The sequence below is a fragment of the Muscardinus avellanarius genome, assembly GCF_963383645.1.
Source record: "Muscardinus avellanarius genome assembly, chromosome: 4".
Lineage (NCBI taxonomy): Eukaryota > Metazoa > Chordata > Mammalia > Rodentia > Gliridae > Muscardinus > Muscardinus avellanarius.
Window position 1 is genome coordinate 33,944,628 of NC_137789.1, and position 17,550 is coordinate 33,962,177.

The window sequence follows — 17,550 nt, forward strand, 5'->3', positions numbered from 1 at the left end:
TCTTGAAAGAACAGAGTGGCATTATTATAATAAAAATATTTTCAGTATTATTAGCTTTTATATAAAAGAAAATTCTCAGTACTTACAAGAAAAATAAAAACGGAAGGGTACAAGTGATACAGAATCCTAGCTCATTCTTTAAATGAATAAGATTCGAAATGGAAATCTGATTACTGCAGTTGTGACTCTCTGTGTTTTCTGCTAATATGCATCAAACCAAGGCAGGCTAAGTTGCTTCTAAGTAATGTAAAACCTTAGACCCTTTACTATTATGACAATGGTGACAGAAAGTTATAAAGGAAATTTCAGTACACGTACATAGATATGTAAATTTATATGTAGTTCATCGCAATGAATCATAATAAAGGCGATGCAATTTTTAACTGTTAAAATTTAGCACAGCCAAGCAGTTTTTATTTTTATTTTTTAATTTTGTGGTGGAACCCAGAGGCTTTCTACCTCTGGGCTATACTCCCAGACCCATTTTATACTTTATTTGGAAACAGGGTCTCACTAAGTTGCTGAGAGCCTCACTAAGTAGCTTGAGGCTGGCTTCGAACCTGTGTGATCCTCCTGTCTCAGCCTCCCAAGCACGGGGATTACAAGCGTGCACCACCACGCCCGGCTCAGTCAAGCAGTTTTTAAATGGATAATGATAAATGGCAAATTGTCAAGATATTTAGATTCTATTGGATGTATAGTATTGAAAAGATTAATTTACTAGTTTTTACTTAAACTGTCAATTTTATAATACAATAACAACAGACATCCTTTAAAATGGTTTAAACTTATAACAAAAAATTTTGCTTTGCTACATGTAGAAGTGTGTGTGTGTGTGTGTGTGTGTGTGTGTGTGCGCGCGCGCGCGCGCGCGCGCACGCGTGTGTATTACTGGGGATTGAATCCATGGGGCCTTGTTAGGTTGCTGAGGTTGGCTGTGAAACTGTGATCCTCCTGTCTCAGTCTCTCAAATACTAAAATTCTAGGCATGCACTACCATGCCAAGGTTCCACCACATTCTTTTGGTAGTTAATTTAGTCATGTACACAGTAGGCATTCAATATATTTAAGGAAGCTTAATTATATTTTACTTGCCTTTGGTTAAGAGCCATACCTGTGAATACTTGATGGACCTTGCCTCTCTAAGATACCTTAACTTTACTTTTACTACTAAAACTGGGTATATGCTCATGTTTTTCTTTGCAATAAACTACAAAGATGTAATTAAAATGGGATGAATCAGTGTATAAAATAGAAACTATATGGTTTCAAATCAATTTAATGTTGCTTTTACTTAGAAACTATACATTTCAAAGTACTTTATATTTATATCTGGTATTAAGATAAAATAATAATTACAGGAATCTTAGTAATATTTTCAAGCCTTTGTTTTATGTTATTTTACCTTTCTTGTGGTACTGCAAACCAATATTCGTGTTTCTTATCTCTTTGTGCATACTGCTGCATTGTAGCACTTGCATGGGATACAAAGGTTTTCCTCATTGGCTTTCCAACTCTGAGACATAAAAACTTATGTAATCGATGCCTTCTCTTTTCCTTTAAAACTGCAGAACCTACACATGAGAAGCAAACAGTGTTTATTCAATTCTCAAATATCTCATAACAGATTAAGCAATACCAGTACTGGTATTCAGGTGAAAATATTTAAGTAACCTGTATTTTTTTTTCCATCAAAGGCAAAGTCACATATACAACAAGACTAAAGGAAAGAGCCAAGTTAATGAACTGAAATTATATCTATGGATATTAAAAAAAATGTGAACTCCTCAGGACCATTTAAATTAAACTTTTGCTGGTAACAACTATGCTACAGTAATTACCTATACATATATGATTTTCTACATACTTTTTAATCAGTCTTTAGAATGGCATCTAAATAAGTGTGCAGTGTAAAAGGCTTACTTTAATACAGTTATTATTAACAAAAACTTAATGAAGTTTCTGAATCTTTCACATATATCTTACAGTGTAATAAAAGTCACCAATATGCTCTATGTGGCCAACTGTTTGGATAATTAAGTAAGCCTGAATTATCTCTAACTTTTCCAATAGGAGATGATGATTTAAAATATAGTCAAGTTCAGGAATCTAAACATAATTAGCCTGCTAAGGCAGCATATGTGGAGGAAAGTATATTCTTTGCATAATAGTATTCTATAGCTTTATATTTATTACATAATTTTATCATATTATGCAGTCAGAAAGATAAACATTTTAACATAAAAAGTTTTAATATTAAGATATTAACTACCAGCTGGGCGTGGTGGCACATGCTTGTAATCCCAGGACTTGAGAGGCTGAGACAGGAGGATCCAGGATTATGGTCAGCCTCAGCTACTTAGTGAGGCTCTCTGCAACTTAGCGAGACCCTGTTTCAAAATAAAGAATAAAAAATAGGGCTGGGGGTGTAGCTCAGAGGTAGAATGTCCCTGGGTTCAATCCCCAGCATCACAAAAAATATATGTATACATACATACATACTACCATGGAGTATCAAATTACTTATTATTAGTTAAAACTAAGTTTTGTTCTATTAAAAAGAAGGCACATGCTTAAAATTCCAGGACTTGGGAGGTTGAGACAGGAGAATCATGGGCTCAAAGCCAGCGTTGGCAATTTAGCAAGGGTCTCAGCAACCTAGTGAAATTCTGTTTCCAAATAAATAAATAAATATATATATATATATATATATATATATATATATACACACACACACACACACACACACACACACACACACACACACACACACAACACACACAATCTGGTAATCTGGCTGTGGCTACAGCTTAGGTAGAATGCCTCAGGGTTCAATCCCCAGTACCATAAAAAAAGGAACCAAATGGCAACCATCTATAAATCTTGACTAAAAACAATTATTTTTCCTTTTAATACTTGTTTATAATAGGACCTCGACTCTTAATTCTCTTAACTCCCAAAACAAACTTGTTAAAATTAGTCTACAAACTATGTAATTGAATACAATCTATTATTTTATCTTTTTCAATCTATTATTTTATCTTTTTCAAAGATTTCAAAACATAAGGCAAAAATCAGATGAAAAGATGTTCAAATAAAAATATTTGCACCAGCATTATTTACACTGAAGACAGAAAGCATCTTAATGATATGAATTTTTAACAGTAGTGAATGTGTCTTAAGCATCTTAATGATATGAACTGTTAACAGTAGTGAATGTGTCTTAGAGAAATAAAAATGGTTAAATAAAGGGCCATTACAACCAGGTTCTCAAAGAGTTAACTATAACAGGAAAATATTAATGACAAAAATGTTAAATGAATAAAAAAAGATACAGCACTACATATGGTATAATTCTTATTTTATATAGAAATCTGTATGTATAGATATGAGTATGAAAATGTATATGTATACACACATACATGTATGTGTATTCATATAAACACTTAAATGTTCTAAAGATCTAAAAGAAAAACAAATATGGAAAATGTTAACAATAATCAACTCTGAGTAATAAGTTCCAAATATTTTTTATGAATTTTCTTGGGGTTTCCTATATTTGCCAAGTATCCCTTAATAGTTACTAGTTCTAAGTAACAAAAAAATTACAGAAGAGGAAATAGTATTCTTTTTAGTCAACTTCTTACAGTACTTGCTTTTACTAAATATATTCATTAATATCTAATAAATATAATCTTTAGGTCTTTGGTGTACCTCATTGGATTATGCAAAGAAAAATCAGTGTTAAAAACTGAACTAAATCTTTATGCATTGCTAGTAGAAATATAAAGTGTGGCAGCTACTATAAAAAACACTTAAGTGGTTTCTCAAAAATGAAATCATAGAGCTGGGCGTGGTGGTGCACACTTGTAATCCCTGTGCTTGGGAGACGGAGACAGGAGGATTGCATAGGTTCAAAACCAGCCTCTCTGGCTTATGAGACCCTGTTTCCAAATAAAACATAAAATAGGTCTGGGAGTGTAACCTGGAGATATAAAGGTTCCATCCCCAGTACCCCCCCCAAAAAAAAAGAAAGAAGAAAACCATATATAATGCAGCAATTCCACATCTGTGTATATTCTCCAAAACACTGAAAGGAGAAACTCAAACATTTATATACCAATTTTCAGAGCAGTATTATTTACAATAGCCAATAGGTAGATATAACCCAAGTGTGTATCAGTGAATAGATGGATAACAAAAGGTAGTATATACATCCAATGGAATTAATGACTCAATCTTAAAGAGACAGGATATTCTTTTTTTTTTTTTTTGTTTGTTTGTTTTTTTGGTACTGGGGTTCCTGGAAGCCCTTCTCCCTCCGGGCTACACTGCCAGACTATACTTTTTTTTTTTTAAATTTGGAAACAGGGTCTCTTACACCAGCGCAGCTGGCTTCGAACCTGCGCGATCTTCCAAGACAGAATATTCTAAAACAACTATAACATGGATGCACCTTGAAGGCATTATATCAACTGAAATAAGCCAAACACACAAGAAAACCATATACTGGTATCATTCTACTTACATGAAGTACCTAAAGTCAATGCAGAAAAGAGAATGGTGGTAGCTATAAAAAAGGGTATGGGAAGAGGAGAATGACAATTCATTATTATGTAAGTCCTAGAGATAAATACTAGTGATGGCTGCACAAGATGAAGGTAGCTAATGCCAATGAAATGTAGATTTTAAAATGGTTAAAATGGTACACCTTATGTATATTTTACCACAGTTAAAAACATCTAAAACATAGCCAGGTGTGCTGGCACACTCCTGTAATCCCAGCATTTGGGAGGCTGAGACAAGGAGGATCGTGTTTTGCAGACAGCCTCAGCTACTACTTAGCAAGGCTCTTTGCAACTCAGTGAGACCCTGTTTCAAAATAAGAAATAAAAAATAGGGGCTTGGGTGTAGCTCGGAGGTAGAATGTTCCTGGGTTCTATTCCCAGTACTGAAAAAAACCCAGCTAAAACAGTAAATTCCATTTCATATATATCTTAGCATAAAGAAAAGTTTTTTCATTAAATAAAAGAAAGTTCATAAGTCAAATTGATTAATCTGGCATCAGTACCAGAATTTATACCAGATATGTTCGCTAAGTATCTAAGCTATGCCCATTTAACTCAAATAGTATTATGTATAAGCACAGTATAATATAGAAATAAAATTACTATAATTTTCATAAATAATAACAAAAACAAATGAAAGAGAAAATGCTGTTTTTATTTATGATGAGTGTTTTCTAAAGAAAAACATCTAGTGAGATAATGATCTTGGAAGAATTCTAGAAATAGATTTTTTTATATCAAATTGCACTTTCTAAAAACAATGGGATTATAACTTTGGTAACTACATACTGCAACTGAAATATATGTGCAATTATAAAAGACATACCAAGAACTAAAGGTGAAAATGCAGCAAATATTATTATTACTAACTTGATTTAAGTTATTAGATAACTTGAGTGGATTTGAAATAAACTACTTAAAAAGAGATAGCAGTGAGTCTGAAAATTTTACACATACTGGCAAGGATGCTCATTATGTGTACATACATCTGTGGGATGAAAAAAGACAACAAGCATCAAATTGTATATACTGATCATAAAGTAACATTGGTCAAGAGCCACTTGATTATCTTTCAGAATGGCCTAACATAAGGTAGTGTGTGTGTGTGTGTGTGTGTGTGTGTGTGTGTGTGTGTGTGTGTTACTGGGGACTGAACCCAGGGGCACTCTACCACTGATCTATACCCCCCAGCCCTTTTTACTTTTTAATTTTGAGACAAGGTCTCCCTAAGCTGCCCAGGCTGGTCTCAAACCTGTGATGCTTCTGTTTCAGCCCCAAGTCCTGGGGTTACAGGCACAGCATATGAGAGAAAAGGAAGACAACATGCAATAAAATAATTTCACATACTCCCTTACACTTACTTTCTACATGTCCATCAGCAGATGTAATTTTTTGCTTGACTTCTTTTTGTGACCCCTGTTGAATATTCTCCCTTTGCTGTTTAGTTTGTTGCATCGTATGAGTTTTCCAGAGTTTGCGCAGCTCTTCTACTTCCACCTCTGTCACAGAGTCCCGGTTTTGTTCCTTTCCTTGTCTGCCTTTGTTAACAGTTTGCTTTTGTTTAAATTCTGTTGTTTCTCCACAAGGTATATTTTCTTTTCTGCTCTCATCTTGGTGTAATGGATTCTCATGGTGACAAAGATCCTGGATTATATGACCCTCTGTACTTGTGCTTTGTTGTTTAGGGCCTGATACTTCTTGAAGGTTATCTGTAACCTGATCTTCCTTGGTGGCTATTTCTAGAGTATTTAAATCAGTTTCATGAGCTAAAGCCCCAACTTCACTTGTAGACTGTTCAGTGTTGGATTTTAAGTGACCTGAAGTACTAGTGGACTCTGCTTTGACTGTCAAGCACTCTACTTCAATCTGATTGACAGTCTGCACTGATTCTGACGATGCACCAGATGATTTGTCTTGTCGAAGCTCATCTGAAGAGATAAGTTCCTCTCGTATAGGAGAGAGTTCTGATTCTGTGAACACGTCCTCAGAGAGAGACTCTTCAGTGCTCCTTGGGGCAGTGCTGGCACTATCATTACCTGCATCATGGATTCTTGAATCTGTTTCCTCAGTATTAACTGCTGTCATTTTCTTTGAATGGCAGGAGTCCTTTCCTGATAATTGATCTATTTCTCTGTAGTTGAACAAAATAAGAAATCTCTTAAAATTGTAGTATTTTATTTTCCACAAATTGAATACTGAATTAATATTACTGAAGAGGCTTTCTAAAAAGTCTTGAAACTGGGCAGAATCTTGAACCTGTACACTTAATAGAATTATAAGAATAATAAAACATATATCTCAAAACTATGAAATTTTGATTTCTTCATAAAGTCAAAGTAATCACATCAGGTTTTTCCATCAAATGCTAAAGATTTAGGAAACATCAATGTAAGATTTCCTTACAGGTAGTCTATTTGAAATACATTTTGATGACAAAATTCTGGATCAAATTATAATTTTAAATTAAAATTTACTTATTGATGAAATATAAAAACAAGCCTCAATAAATTTTCACTAAAAATTATCTTAATAAAGACTGCGCTATTATGTACACATACATAGCACTAGCACTTACTTATATTCAAATAGGTATTATATTAAAATATATAGCCCAAATGTAAGATGTAAATACATTATGAATAAAACTGAGGTAAAGATATTTATAGGAAATCCCTAAGCTAGCAACAGTTCTTAATAATAATTATAAGAGAATTTCTTCAGGTAAAAAATATGGATGTTAGATAAGTGAATGGTTCAATATTGGGTCTAGATTGCCATCTTTAATGATATTTGGAACATAGACACTGATGTTCAAAAATTAGTTCTGGAATGAAGCAGTGTAAACATCTGTAAGTTAAATAACTTAGAAGATGGTGACATCTATTATGACAAATGAAAACGGCATGAGTTCTTAATATAAATAATAATATTTATACATACAGAATTGAAGAATCATAAAAGCATGAGGAAATGACTGGGAAGTAAGTCAACACAAAAATAACTCTGGCTGGTATACATGAGTAACTTTTTTTTTATTTTTTCAAAATTTCTGTAATAAATGTGCATAATTTTTATAAGTAGAGTTGTATAAAATACTTTTTAAAACAGATTAGTTGAGAACTGAGCATGGTGACACACGCTTGTAATCCCAGCATTCAAAAGATGGAGACCTGAGGATTGCGGTTCGCGGACAGCCTCAAATACTTAGTGAGGACCTTCGCAACTCAGTGAGACCCTGTTTCAAAAATAAAAAGAGCCAGGCGTGGTGGTGTATGCTTGTAATCCCAGTATTTGGGAGGCTGAGACTAGAGAATCATGGTTCGCAGAGGCCTCAGCTACTAAGTGAGGCCCTTTGTAATTCAGTAAGACCCTATTTCAAAATAAAGAATAAAACCTAGAGCTGAGGGTGTAGCTTGGAAATAGAATGCCCCTGGGTTCCACCCCCAGTACTGCAAAAATAAAGAAATAAATAAAATTTTAAAAAATATTTAGACTAAAAACTAGGGCTGAGAGTATAACTCAGAGGTATAATGCCCTGGGTCCATCCTCACTACCACAAAAAATTAATAATAAAGATTAACAATAATAATTAATCTTAATAATAAGATTAGCTGAAATTCAGTTCATCTTTGCTTCCCTTGTACTGGAGTTATTTATTTATTTATTTATTTATTTATTTGGTGGTACTGGGGTTCCTGGAAACCCTTCTACTTCTGGGCTACACTCCCAGACCTATTTTTTATATTATTTATATTATTTTTATTTGGAATCAGGGTCTCTTAGGCCAGGGAGGCTGACTTCAGACCTGTGCAATCCTCCTGTCTCCGCCTCCCAAGTGCAGGGATTACAAGCTTGTGCCACCATGCACACAATAGTGTCATCTACTGGTGGTTCATTCAAACTGCCTCCAAAGGGTCTTGAAATTGGGCAGAATCTTGAATCTGTACACTTAATAGAATTATAAGACCTTTAGGCAAGAGATAAATATAAAGAATCTAACAGGACATTTCGATAAGTGTGCAATGTTAAGAGTTAATATGCTGAAAGGCTGAACACTTATGGCAGTGATGCTGTTACTGTTTAATACAGTCCCAGGGAATACCTTTGAAATCAACTTCCCAAGCAATGTAAGAATAAAATCAAACATTTTACCTCATTTTTGCCATAAATATAACATTATTCTGCAAAACCATTTGATTTTCCTAATTTGGGACCAAATATTCTTTTAGATTTTTTTTCTAAAGAAAAAGATTAAACATTGGACCAAATGTGTAGTCTTTCCAGGTGATTCACTGTTTTATTCATATAGAGCACCGCCTTATGGGTTAGGCACAGACTGTTCAGAGTAAACAGAACCCCAGAGTACCCTTTAACAGGTATGAAGAGTACGGAATCAAACAGGATCCTGCTGAGGACTGATTCCATGTATGTATGTAGCCTAATCTTTCTCTTTGAATCTAATACTTCACTCTGAATTGTGATTCATCCTTCACCTACCCTCAACAATCTTTATTTGCTGAAATTAACTTTGAATGGCTATCTATAACATAACTAATGGCACAGGATAATGAACTTTCTAGGAATTATCTAGGTCTCTAAAGATTAGTTTGCCAAGACAAAATAATATGTTTGAAAGGTATAATGGAGTCTTTTCCAAGAAAGGATTTTAACACATATATCCTAACAACACATGTAGTTTTCCTTAGAAACATCAATAATTTGCTCCTTCCTCCTTTATAAATTGCCATGCCCAGCAGCTGATTTTAGAACAGATAGCATCATTCCTATGAGTTAATACAGGATATATTTAATATTTGTATTAGTTAAAACTAGTTTTTAAACTAATGTCAAAGACTGGTATGGAAAAAAAGGTGGATGTTCTTTTCTATTCAAAATTCAATTTTTTTCCTTTTTCTTTCTTTGCTTTGTATATGCACATTTTATCATTTTCTCCTTTTATTTTGTGTTCTTTTACTTTTTGGTCACTAAATTGGTCAGCATATTACTTTTTTGTTTTATTTTTTCAGAACTGAGGATGGAACCCAGGGGCATTCTACCTCCGAGCTACATTCCCAGCACTATTTTTTTTTGGGGGGTGTGGGTGGTACTAGGGATGGAATCCAGAGGCTTACTACCTCCGGGCTATACTCCCAGAACTATTTTTTATATTTTATTTAGAAACAGGGTCTCACTAAGTTGCTGAGAGCCTCACTAAGTAGCTGAGACTGACTTTGAACCTGCGCAATCCTCCTAGCTCAGCCTCCCAAGCGCAGAGATTACAAGCGTGTGCCATGCCCGGCCCAGCCCTATTTTTTATTCTTTACTTTGAAATAGGGTCTCACTGTGTTGCAAAAGGCCTCAATAAGTAGGAGCTGAGGCTGTCTTCGAACCGAGATCCTCCTGTCTCAGCTTCCCAAATGCTGAGATTACAAGAGTGCACCAGTAGCATATTACTTTTAAAGTCTGTGCCTAACCTACAGTCTCACACCTATATTGGCAAAACCATGGAATCCCCCTGACCAGTTATTATATCACACAAAACCTCTGACCAGTATATTCCAATGTTAACTCTCTGTTAGTGTAATTTGTAGGTTTTCCTCCCTCATATTTTATACTTTTGTATAAATCAATCAATAAAAAATAAAGCTACTATGGCTACAGCACTGTCAAGAGCTTTACTCATGTGAATTTTTCCACATCCCATTAATAACGTGCTTCTGAAAAAAATCGGAAAACTATCTTTGACAATGATTATTAACAGAGGTAAATTAGAATTCTGGATGCTAAGGCCTAAATAAAAAGAACTGTTAAACACTGATTTAAATGAGTGCTACAGGTTATTCGTCATATATCTAGTTATTTGAGCAAATATGCAAATCTGAAATAATTCTTAACTATTCTAGGTACATGAAGAATAATCTTAATATTGCAATATTTTGTTTCATTATTGATACAATAAAAAGTAGCTGTAATGAAATGAATAAAAATAGTTAAGAGTATTAAATCAGGGTTAACTATCTAGATGCAATAAAATTGCAAAGAAGCATGAATACCACTCTTACGTGGGTAAGGATTCCTTTATTTTGCTATCCAAAATTTCTTTGTACATTGCGGCTGACATCACCTCTTCCATTGGACACATGATGCCATATTCTTCACAGCCATTTTCTTGAACCAATGGGTCAGTTTTATGTGGATCAAACATTATATTATTTGGTGTAACTAGCAGCACACCACTGACTGTGCCCTAAGATAAAAAAATAACATTTAATACTCAGAGTTTAAATTTTTGAGAACTATTCTAGACACTTTTACTAATTTCAGAATTTTGATATATATTGCATTAAAAAAAACTATGGCCTTCTCATGAAAACATTCTAGTGACCACATATTTTCCCAGGAAATTCTCCTCTAGCAGAGACAGAATACAAAGAATGTCATAATCAACCTAAAACAGTAATCTCCTTTTACTTCTTATTCTTTTTCTCTCTGGTCACTAATTTGGATCAGCATATTACTTTAAAAGGCTATGCCTAACTTGTAGTCGCCAACCTTTATTATTAGGTCACAAAATCAGGAATTAAATTAGTTCTCAGTAAAATGCTGTTATCTCATATCAGGAAAATAACTTCAGTAAGGTAAGAATGGACTCTTAGATCTTGTACTGCATGAGGCCATGCTTTATATTATTTTGCATAGTTCTTAGCTGCGTTACTCTATTACTGCAGGTACCAAATATAGTTTCATGTACATGAAACATACTCTATTAATTCATGCACTGATGATGCAACCTATTATAAAAGAAAAGAGTTTAATTTCTTTAAAAATATATTTTTAAATCACTATTTTTGCTTGATTTGGCTACTCCCCAGCTATTTGGCCTTGGACAAGCAAAGCCTCTAGGCCTATTTCTTATTTTGTAAAATTATATAAACAAGATAATTTCTAATATATGCAATAATTATTTTTAACTTCACCATAAAAAGATAAGAAGTTTTAAATGCATTTATGTAAAAACTGGCACAAATCTGCAGCATCTACACTCTTTGTATACCCTAAGGTTCATAGGGGCATTGTACCTCTGAGCTACACCCCCAGCCCTATTCTTTAATCTTTTTATTTTTGAAACAGGGTCTCAATGAGTTGCGAAGGGTCTCCCTAAGTAGCTGAGGCTTTCTGTGAACCAAGATCCTCTGGTTTCAGCCTCCTGAATGCTGGGAATACAAGTGTGTGCCACCACACCTGAATAAATTACTTTTTAAGACATGTAAATACTGAAATAATTTATCAGTAGCTGAACTGTACCATAAAAATTAAAAAGGAAATCCTCATAAAAGGAAAAATTGCATCAGAGTGAAATCTGAATCAAATCTGGACTGAAATGAAGAACACAGAGAATGATAAATAACTGGGTATATAATATTCCCCCTTGTTTTTAAAATGAACTTTTAAAAGCAAAACCATTTAACAAATTTGTGGTTTACAACATTTAGGGGAAAAAGGCATAACAAGAGCACAAAGGCTGTGGGGGGAAGAGAGAACAACATGGGATTAAACTGTGTTGATCCTCTTTTCAGTAGATTTTGGGGGTGGCAATTTGTGACAATTTGAAAAACCTCATAGATGAAATGTGTAGTCTAGAAATACTGAAAAATTAAGAACAAGTACGGTTTTGTCATGAATGCATATGATATATTTAGATAATAATAATCTATTATTTGCTACCATAATATATACAAATCTATTATAGTTAAAATGTCATCAAAATTTACACAAAAACGTAACAGACCATACATAGCACCATTTGCAGTGTAGAGAAATAGAAACAAATAGAAAAGTAGAGTATTAACTTCATGAAATGAAGTGCCTTATATATGTACTACTGTAATAATTTTTGAGGTATCTTCCTGTTGCTACAATAGTGAGCTCAAGTGTCAACGTTATCTGCTTATAACACTGTGTGACACTAATCATCTCTGAGTAGTCTGTCTCCCTATTAAATTGCATATTGTAATAAAAAGTGACCTCTTGTAGTTCTCTCATTTTTGCACTGTATACAACACAAAAATATGTGATAAGTGACTATTTAAGTTACTGGTAAAGCTTCCAGGCAATAGAAAGCTATTAATAAAGTTTGGGGAAATCAAAAATTATACATGGATTTTATTTTATTTACTTTTTATGTGTGTGTGAGTCTGGGGATGGAACCCAAAGGGCATTGGACCTCCAAGCTACACCCTCTGCCTTATTTTTTATTCTTCATTTTGAAACTGGGTCTCAATGAGTTGCAGAGGGCCTAAGTAGCTGAGGCTCTCTGCGAACCGCGATCCTCCGGTCTCAGCCTCCCGAATACTGGGATTACAAGTGTGAATCACCACACTTGGCTTATACATGGATTTTAAAATGCACAGGGTGGGGGCGTCAGTGTTCATCACCCCAATGTTGTTCAAAAGTCAACCATATTCTCCTATAAGGTTTTTTTTGGTGGTGATACTGGGGATGAAACCCAGGGGCCTTCTACCTCCGGGCTACACTCCCAGACCTACTTTATATTTTATTTGGAAACAGGGTCTCTTAAACCAGCCGAGGATGGCTTCGAACATGCGCAATCCTCCTGTCTCAGCCTCCCAAGCTCAGGGATTGCAAGCGTGAGCCACCATGCCCGGCTTTCTTATAAGGTTCTTTTCTTTTTTTTTTTTTTTTGGTGGTACTAGGGTTCCTGGAAACCCTTCTACCTCCGGGCTATACTCCCAGACCTATTATTATACTTTTTTATTTGGAAACAGAGTATCTTAAACCAGCATGGCTGACTTCGAACCTGCGGGATCTTCCCGTCTCTGCCTCCCAAGCATAGGGATTACAAATGTGCGCCACCACGCCTGGCCATAAGGTTCTTATTCTAAATATAAACTACTTTAATTTTCCTTAAGTCAGAATATATGCTAAAGCTATAAATTCTAAATTCTAAAGCAACCATTAATAAAGTGTTATGTGCTAAGTGAGATTAGTCAGTCACAAAAATTGAAGTCAGATGTTTTCCCTCATATGCAGAAGCTATGGAGAAAAATGGGACATAGGAAAAACTCCAGACAAAGGAAGAGAAACCTAAAATGAATGAAGACTGTGACCAGAGGGAGATGGGAATGAGAAAGAGAGAAATACTTCAATGGATAAATGCACATACACAAATGTATCAAAGTAATCCCTATGCTGAGCATGGGAAGGGGGGGGACTAAGGTGAGCAGCAATAAAATAAAAAACTAAAAAAAGTGTTATAGCCAATAAGCCAACAAAGGAGATAAAATGAGATGAAAATAACTCATGGCTGCTAGATATGGTCACACAGGAAGCTGAGACAGGAGGATCATGAGGTTAGCCTCAACAATTTAGAGAGACCCTGTTTCAAAATAAAAAATAACAAGAGTTAGGGATATAGCTTGGAGGCAGAATCCTTTTAGGTTCAATAATCACTACCAAAACAAAACAATATAAAAGCAGATGAAGAGGACAGATAAAAAATACAGAAACAAACTGCAAAACAATAATTTTAAACCTAGCCATTTTGAGAATTACACTAAATTAAAAGACAGATTATCTTGGGAAATAGGATTCAATTATGTGCTACCTACAAAATTCCTACTTTTATAAAGATAAAGGCTAAAAGTAAAAAATAGAAGAAGATAAAATATTTCAACATTTATTGAAAGGAAGATTAAGTACCTACAATAATATCCACCAAAGTAGGTTTCACAGCAAGTACTGCAAAGAATAAAAGTCTTTCCTAAACACAAACAAGATAATTCAACAAAAAAACATAAGACTCCATTTTTATTCTTAATAAGCAGAGTTTCAAAATACACAACATAAACTGAAAGAACTGAAAGGAGAAAACAGACACAATTACAGTGAGGTATTTCCACATCTTTCTGTCAGTAAGTGATAGAAAAAAAGATAGGAAATCAGTAGAAATATACTAAAGATACTATCACCCAACTTTACTTACTTGACATTTATAAAATATTCTACTTCCAAATAGCAGAATACACATTTTTCAAGTACAAATGTAACATTTATCAAGTTATAACATATTCTGAACCATAAAAGAGATCTCACTAAATTAAGCCCTCAAACAGTAATGTATTCCCTGACTAGGTTAGATATAAAATTAGATAGTAATAAAAATTTTTAGATAATTTTGAGCTATTCAGAAACTAATTAAAACACTGTGAAATATTCCATGATCCAAAAAAGAAATCAAGAGTAAATATTATGAAATTAATCATGATATGACAAAGCTAGATTTCAGCATGTAACTAAAACACTATGGGAAATTATTTTGGGTTTTTTTTTGTGTGTGTGTGTGGTACTGGGTTCCTGGAAACCCTTCTACCTCCAGGCTACACTCCCAGACCTATTTTTTATATTTTTATTTGTAAACAGGGTCTCTTAAGCCAGCGCGACTGGCTTCGAACCTGCTCGGTCCTCCCGTCTCCAACTCCCAAGCGCGGGGATTACAAGCGTGCACCACCACGCCCGGCACTATGGGAAATTTATAGCACTAAATACTTGTATTTCAAATACAACTCATGAATTTTGATTATAAAGTAACAGTTCTCATGTGTGAATTATAAAGTTAGTATAATGTTATAGTTACTTTCTAAGCAAACCCTAGCTTATTTTTCAATTTTATATTACTTTACAATCTTTCCTTTGCAAACTGGATTTTTTCATTAAAATTAAGCCATGTGTGGTAATAAAACATATTCAAAATATACTTAAATTCTGGCCATGTTAGAGAAATCTTGGAACTATTACCCTTTTCTGAATTTCTTTTCCAAAAGGAAGGCATCAACTCACAGATACTCTGAATTTATAAATTAACTAATATACCTCAAAGCTCCAGGTACTCAAAACACTAGTTATCTTTCTATTTGTGAGTGATACTAAGTTTGCAATAATTAGCACTTCAAACTACGAAATAATGGTCTTTTTTTACCCACTTTTTGAAGTATTTTTGCATCTGTGCCTTATTGTAGTTTATTTATAACTAGTTGCCTTTAGTGAAAAAGACCACCAGATTATAAGTTACAAGCAAAGCCATAATAACTGAAACTAATAGTTATACTCAATAGTTTGTTAAAATATTCAGGCATTTGCTAAAATTGGTGACTTATATAAATTCCAAACTACTTAAGCATGATTATAAGTTTTCTCTGAACTGTCATTCATTACCTTGCCATCAGTAACATATTTGCAATTAATTTTAAGAAATTTCTCAGTAAATGCTTCTTCTTCCTCAGAAGTTGAAGATACCACTCGTGCAGTTCGAATACCAGTAAAAGGAGATGAGGGAGTTGCTTCTTTTGGTTGGACTACATCAGGATTCTTTTAAAAAATAAAATAAAAATAAGATACTTGCAAAAATTAAATAAGGTAAACACATTATTAAATCCAAATAAAGTTTTCCCCAAAAAATACTGTTCCCTCTCACCATATTCTGGAGATAAGCCCAAAACATCCTTACGTAAAAAATTATAACAATCATGACAGGCGTGGTGGTGCACGCTTGTAATCCCTGCACTTGGGAGGTAGGGACAGGAGGATAGCGCAGGTTTGAAGCCAGCCGCGCTGGCTTAAGAGACCCTGTTTCCAAATAAAAATATAAAAAATAGGTGTCTGGGAGTGTAGCCTGGAGGTAAAGGGTTTCTAGGAACCCCATTACCACAAAAAATTATAATAATCATAACACTACTTTCATGTTCAGTAAAGAACTCACCTTAAATTTACATTTTCAGTGAATTTTAACTAAGGAAATTATATGTACAGACACATATATAGTATATTATATATATATATATATGTATACATAAAATGATTTCTACCCCCTCCCACATACACATTCACGCTCAGACATTTGTGAATTAAACCACTGATCTTAATAAGGTCATACAATATAATAGGGGTTAGGAGCAGAAAAGGTGAAAAACGTGTATGTGGTATCTTGCCATATGGCAAAACCCATTCACTGGAAAACTTTTAATTTTTCTTTTTTTCGTGGTACTGGGGGTGGAACCCAGAGGCTTTCTTCCTCTGGGGTATACTCCCAGACCTATTTTTTGCTTTATTTGGAAACAGGGTCTCACTAAGTTGCTGAGAACCTCAGTCAGTAGCTGAGGCTGGCTTTTTACCTGTGCAATCCTCCTGTCTCAGCCTCTCAAGCGTGGGGATTACAAGTGTGTGCCAATACGCCCAGCTACTTTTAAATTTTAAATGACAAAAATTTATCAATATTATTCTATAGTATTAGAGCACAATTTAATATTTTTGGTGCCATGAACAATTCTTGCAATACTATAAACTTCTTAGAATACTACTGAATGGTTCAAATATAGAATTGTAAAGAAAAACAACTGAACCACAATTTTCAAGACATTTTAAACACAAATTAGAAATATAGTGATATTTTATTTCATATATCTGTTTGTTTTCTGAATAAAAGTAATTGTCTTATAGAAGAGTGTTCCTAGTAGTAAATTTCTTCTGAACTTTGAGCTAAAATCTGTCCCTTTGTAAAATCTGTTCCTTTGCCAGATTATAGCTACCTAATAGCTATAATCTGGCTTTTAGAGATAATTAACAAGACTGTCTCCTCTTCAATTTCATAGAGTAAATAATTGAAAATAAAGGCAAATCTTAATGTAACTTTTTTCAAACCTAATAAATAATTCTAACTTCTTCAACCCACATGAGGGTAGAATTTTTAGGGTATATATTATGATCTTAATTTTTTTTGTGTGTGATACTGGGAACCCAGAGGCTTTCTAACCTCCGGGCTATATTCCAAGACCCACTTATATTTTATTTGGAAACAGGGTCTCACTAAGTTGCTGAAAGCCTCACTAAGTAGCTGAGGCTGGCTTCGAACCTGTGTGATCCTCCTATCTCAGCCTCCCAAACATGGGGATTACAAGCATGCACCACC

At 34.2% G+C, this 17,550-nt stretch overlaps 1 protein-coding gene across 4 annotated transcripts in view; it reads right to left on the reverse strand.

Moving 5' to 3' along the window:
• Window positions 1-17,550, reverse strand: part of OXR1 (oxidation resistance 1) — a gene marked incomplete at both ends in the record, with an annotated part of 346,540 nt that overhangs the window by 32,120 nt on the left and 296,870 nt on the right. For all 4 annotated transcript variants that reach the window (XM_080694624.1, XM_080694626.1, XM_080694625.1 and 1 more), the window contains 4 exons: window positions 1,406-1,574; window positions 5,930-6,699; window positions 10,631-10,815; window positions 15,801-15,953. In XM_080694624.1, the coding sequence (XP_080550750.1) occupies window positions 1,406-1,574; window positions 5,930-6,699; window positions 10,631-10,815; window positions 15,801-15,953 (1,277 nt within the window). The remainder of the gene's footprint in view (window positions 1-1,405; window positions 1,575-5,929; window positions 6,700-10,630; window positions 10,816-15,800; window positions 15,954-17,550) is intronic.